The sequence below is a fragment of the Egretta garzetta genome, unplaced genomic scaffold (genome assembly GCF_000687185.1).
Source record: "Egretta garzetta isolate BGI_Z169 unplaced genomic scaffold, ASM68718v1 scaffold258, whole genome shotgun sequence".
NCBI lineage: Eukaryota > Metazoa > Chordata > Aves > Pelecaniformes > Ardeidae > Egretta > Egretta garzetta.
The window spans coordinates 3,598,351-3,604,350 of record NW_009260413.1 but is presented as its reverse complement, the minus strand read 5'-3'; the positions used below and the strand labels follow the sequence as shown (position 1 = coordinate 3,604,350).

Sequence of the window (6,000 nt, the reverse complement as noted above, 5' to 3'; positions counted from 1 at the left end):
AATCTGTCCATGGAGTAATTGCAACTCCTGTTCTGGTGAGTTCAGATGTTTCAAAAGCCCTGCCAAATGTAATAAGGTGAAGTGTTTTGGATGGCATGTTTCCTATCAGAGGACGATTATTTTTGATGATCTTAAGGCCTCAGGTGCATTCTACTTTTTGTTTTGTTATTTCTGTAACAGGAGAACAGTGTGTATCCTAGCAATAGTCTTTATTATTATCTAAAAATAGTTGTTTGTAAGAATAATATTGGCAAAAGTGTTATTCTCCTGTCTCAAAAATTTTAACGGATGGCTAAAATAGAACAGGAAATACAACTGTAACGAGCCTCAAGGTATTTTGAGAGAAAAACATGGCTAAAAAGTGGCTAGTGGTTTTGTGTTTTAGCATTCAAGCACCCCATTTAAAACACTTTTTTGAAGGGCCTGACTTTCAGGACTTTTTTTGAAAGTAGGACTTGCTAATGCCTCACCTTTGGTACTCAACGTCACTGGACACTTTTGAGAACGTAGGGCTCAGTGCACCATGCAATGGAGAAACTAAAGTATCGTCCCACGTGCAGTCTGGTAGCCCACAGCAAACGCGAGGTAATTTTACTTAGTTTAGCTCACAATGAAAGAGATGTAGTCTAAGATGAATGATTTAAAATTTTCTGTCATATTAGCCCATTTCTGTGGATAGTGCAGGGGCCTGGCTGACAAGAAATAACTTGTTGAATTTTGGCTGCTTGATTTTGTCTTTAAGCCTGTAGGCCAATAGTGGGCAACACGGAAAACTAGTTGGGCGTGCCTAGGCAAGAGGCATAAGTTCCCACATTTCAGAATAATTATTTTTAAGAAATCACTAAGCATGAGATGGCATTTTCATATATGCCCTATGAAGAAAGTGATAAAGCATGTTGCTGAAGATACAGAGAAACTTTTATAAAAAAATTGTTGCGTTATATCTTCGTTCTCCTTTAGCTGCGCTTCATATCAGTCTTGCTGTTGGTCTTGCATCCTAAAGTTGTTTGCTCCTTTTGACTGAAAATGGAAATAAGAAAAAAGCTGTGTCGCTTTCATTGTAGTTATTGCTGTGAAACTAAGCAATGGAGTTTAAGTAGAAAGTAGAACACTTAATACATATAGAAACTTTTTAAAAATTAACTTTTGTTTCTGAGTTGTGATACAAACAGGATAAGCCAGTGTTAGAAAGGAAAAATGGAGCCAATAAGGAGGGTTTCTGATTATAATAGCTTGTTTCTGTTTAATATCATTGAGCAGGATGAGGTTTTGCAGAGTTTCTCATGGAAATAGCATCCACAGTACTAAAATGATTACCTCATTCTTAGTACCAGTGCCAAGCACTTAGCCCCACAGTGAACACACGGGGTTGATTTTCAGCATGAAACAAGCCAGAAGTGTGGAATGACATTTTCAGGTGACAGTTATGGTTCTATTGCCTGTAATTAGCACCTCTTAACATGCAAACCTGCCTGTGCCTTTTCCAGGCTGTTGAAGCTCAAATACGAAGTTTTGGACAGACCCCTTCCCAACTGCTCATAGAACCACATCCTCCAAGAAGTTCTGCCATGCAGGTGGTAAGTACCATGTTAACTCTTTGTGACCTGCCATTTTGTTCGCTTCCTTTGCTATCGTAAAGTTACAGAACCAGCCGCTTTGCTTTGCTTTTATGTGGTCGTGGAGTTGTGTTATTAAAAACAGCAGATGAGTTACGATTTTGTAGGCCTAGGAGTGTAGGAAGTGCTTAACTATTGTTTTATTTATTGCTGAAAGGATTGTATTGATTTCTAGTACAGACCTTTTTTGTCAGTGTAATCTAAGCACAGTTCATCAGTTGATTTTGTTAATACCATACCTGTACAGGTGAGAGCCGGTCATCGTGGAGACAATTTAGTTAATCTTTGGCAGATTCCCCAAGAAGCATGGATTTAGGAGGTGGAACTTCCTTGTCTTTTCCCCCAGGCATAAGTTTTCCCCTAAACCCAGGATTACTAGGAATTCATGAGCTGAAACTTACATAGCAAGGAATGTGACTAAATGTGTTTTGCAGTAAAGCTAGGGTGATAAAATCCAGGCAGCGAGCATTAACATGCTTTCCCTTTTACCTCTACTTGTGTCTAATATAATTTTATTATACAAACTATTATTTTATTACTGATTACTTTCCATATCATGTTGTGTGCAGTCCTTGGGTCTAAAATATCATTTGTGTTGTCATAGATCCAGAACTAAGTATGTTAAGTGATACTCTGACAAGTGGAGCAAATGGTCTGCTAATTCACAAGTTTTTCAAAAGGTTACATTCCCTTATTGTTAATATGGACGTTTTACACTGAAATACAAAAAAAAGACATTTTCTTCGTGTATGTTCTGTAAGACATATGTCCTGCTCAAGCAGACTAAGGTTATTAGATTATAAACATCTGAAGTGCAAAAGGTTTTAGAAAAGTTACACAAAAATCTGAAACGTTTCCAAAGTAGCTTACAGACCTTGTGACGTAGGAGTCCAAGAAATGTGAACTTTCCTGTCAAATTGAGCTACTAGCCTTTCTCAGATGTGTCCTGTGTTGTACGTGGGACTTGCGCAGCTCGCTCTCGCCCCATCCCCACCACCCATTTCTGCAGCCAGTACGGACCACGCTGTGGCAGCTGTGCTGCAGCCATGCTCCTGCCCTGGCATCCCATGTACTGGGTGGACAGCACTGATTTGCGATCTTCTGGCCCTGGGCGCCTCCCACGTTGAGTCCTGGGGCTGCAGGCCACTGCAGTGACTAGTGTGTGCTACCCACGGGGCTCGCTCTTTCAGAAGAGCCCTGTTAACAGGGGTGCTGGGGAGCCCAGGGGCAACTCCCCAACTGCATCATACAGCTACATGCCATACGTGTGTCTGTCTGTCATGGTGCTATGCATGAGGCACTTGCCCTAATTTAGAGGGATTTGTTTCAGGAAGAGGAGGAACCTGAGAAGTTGATTGTTGACGTGTTTGTCAGAGCCATTGTTATTTATATAAATGTGATGCCAGGAAGCAGTTTGTGTGCTTTTATCATAATATTTTTCATGATGCTGAAATGCTAAAGATTTAGTATGTAATGGAAGAAGGTAAATTCTATGAAGTTAACTGTTTCTAACTCCAGTGGGTTTTTTGGGCTGAGGTACACACAGAAAAAAAACCCCTTAGCTCTCCACTTGCTTTGACCAGTTTTGTGGTTATTAACACAGGATTGCATAATAGCACTATAATAAGTGGTTTTAAAAGTAGTATCCCTGGAGCCGAGATACAGTAAGGATGGTTTTCCTGTCACAATTCTGAATTATTTCTAGTTGTATTATTTACTGAGTTTTCTGTTTTCATGTGTGTGTGTGCATGTCTGCATGAATACAGCTGAATTGAAAGCTACCACGTGCTGTGTTAAGTGCACAAGCCATAATATACACCAGGTGTAGTAATTAGCAGTCACACGAAGGCTGCCTATTTGTCTGGTTTTTCTGCTGTTGCTGTATCCCCTTGTGTTTTCAACCATCAGATAGCTGGATTTAATTGAGGCCACATCAGATGAGGCATTACTGACACCTTTAATTGAATGAGCATCCAGGGAGGATTAACTCATAATATTGATTGGCTTTTAGCCACTTGCTCAGAAGGGTGTCTGGGTAGCTTATTAGTTGCTTTTATTTACACCTTTATGCAAAGCCTGTAAATAGGAATTCATAGAGCAATATGTTTTTCTAAGTACTCTTAATAACTTTTTAAAAAGGAGTGATAATAAAAATGCAAATGTATTTAATTTTTTTATTAGTTCTGTATAAATGTACATTAAATGTATGCACTTACATACACATATATGTAATGAAATATTGCAGGTGGAAAATAGCCAAGAACACTTCATTAGTGTTCTAATTCAGTTATTAGAAAATTACAAATACTAGAGCAACATGGCTACTGGTGACGAGGATGGTTGTATTTCTACATCTCAGTGGAGCTCTGTTTTAGGTGCACCACACAATCACAAACCCATTAAGTTTTGCTTCTCCTCCTTATGTTTGATATCTGGACCTAAGGTCCTCAATATTTTGTTTCGACATTTGCAGTATTGTTAGAGAGCTTAGTTTGAAAGTTATTGAACTTTTCAGCTTATTAAATTAAAAAACTAAAACCTAAAAATACTATATTGAAAATGAGAGTCTGGATTCATTCCCTCCCTTTAGTATTTCTAGAAACAACACAGGATAGTGTCTGTAATCACGTCCACTTTATATTCTTTACAACTGCATTTAATTATGTTTGTCCTTTGAAACACATTTGCAGTGAAGTCTTCTACTTTGCATTCATAAATCTTATTTTTGTACACCAGAAATATATACAGAACATATATCTAGTGTATGTGTGTATCTGTTTATTTTAATGTGCTTTCATATTCTCATCTGGCTTGTAAAGAATTGCAGTCTGCCAATTTAATGCAACTTGAGACAATCTCTGGGAGCAGGAATTTCTTTGGCCACTTTATTTATTTATCCCCCCCCCCTCACCCCCCCGGTTTGGCATTGCTTTCCTTGACATACTATCTCTGCAGATATGAAGGAGAATTCTTTTGGCAGATATAGGTGATTGGAAACTTTTAGTTTAATCTGCTGTGATCTGTAGCAAAATTTGTATATAGACACCCTGTGTTCAATAAGGCCCTCAAATTAATAGTGTACATGGAGGTTTTTCTACCTAAACCAGTTGTTTCCACAAGCCTGTTCGCTACTATTGCATTTGCTTTTCACTGCAGCTGCTATTGGATCTTGCGTGTTTTAATCCAATCTTCCTTCTCTTGTCCTGTCTTTTTTTCTCCTCCTCATGTTTTCTTTTCCTGTGTATTTGGGTTTTTGTTGTGTGCACTCAACAGTATCTCCTCCTGCAGAGTCCGTTGATGTTCACAGACCAAGCTCAACAGGACGTTATCATGGTTCTAAAGTTCCCATCCAACTCCCCTGTCACTCATGTAGCAGCCAACACCCAGCCTGGTCTGGCCACTCCTGCTGTGATCACAGTTACTGCAAATAGGCTATTTGCTGTAAACAAGTGGCATAATCTTCCTGGTAAGTAAATTAAAGTAAGTAGCCTAAGAAACTACTGACATCAAGCAGTACTTCTGTTGTCTGTTTCAAAATTTGTAGGAGAGCTATTTTAAATTTAAGGTGTGAAGAGCAAGTCTAGTTCCTTGACACATCTTGCTCTTCACATGTGGACTTAGTTTCTCCTTTAAAAGGTAATCTGACCTATTGTGTAGTAAGATGTGTAGCACACAAAAGTTTTGTAACAACAACATATTGCTTTCCAGGCCATCAGGCGCTATGCAAGAAGACAAAACCAGCGTATCACTACTTGATCGTGATAAAGTCACACTCTTCCTCTTGAATTTGTTTTTCAGTTAGATGGAAGCCTGAACCTTGTCATGTCAAGGAAAAGTTTTAAAGCATGTAGAACTTGCCTGAAATCTTCTCTGCTATCTTTTTCTGCTTGATTATGACTGCCACATTCTGATGTTAAACCCACTCAATGAGTATTAGAAGATAAAATATATGGGAAGTCTGTATCTTCTGTAACTTAAACATCCCCGAGTTACTAGGTGCTTATGTATTTGTCAATATGAAAGGAAAACAACATATCCATTTACACAGCAACCAATCAAATTAATTTTCCTTTAAAAATGCGTTGGACTTGAGAATATAGTCATTCTGTTTTCAATTCTAATGTTCTCTAATCTTAAAGGCACCCATCCTCCTTTCCCTGACTATGACAAGCTCAGGCCCAAGCCGTGAAAGGTAGCTTATTTCAGTGCTACGCAGTAAATCTGGTCAAAGGGTTTTCAAGAAAGGGAAAATAGAGCTTCTGCTCAAATAACTTGGATAGAAGATAGTTGCACCAGAGTAATACTCACACCACGGAAATTCCTACTAAGAAATCTGGACCTGTGGTTCTTGGTTACATTTTGAAAAAAGCCAGATGACTCCCAC

The 6,000-nt window shown here is 38.7% G+C and overlaps 1 protein-coding gene across 1 annotated transcript in view; it reads left to right on the top strand.

Moving 5' to 3' along the window:
* The window catches only part of LRBA (LPS responsive beige-like anchor protein), a 218,713-nt gene that overhangs the window by 173,500 nt on the left and 39,213 nt on the right, over positions 1 to 6,000 (top strand). The window contains exons 15-16 of the mRNA XM_009643664.2: positions 1,488 to 1,577; positions 4,905 to 5,082. Coding sequence (XP_009641959.1) covers positions 1,488 to 1,577; positions 4,905 to 5,082 — 268 coding nt within the window. The remainder of the gene's footprint in view (positions 1 to 1,487; positions 1,578 to 4,904; positions 5,083 to 6,000) is intronic.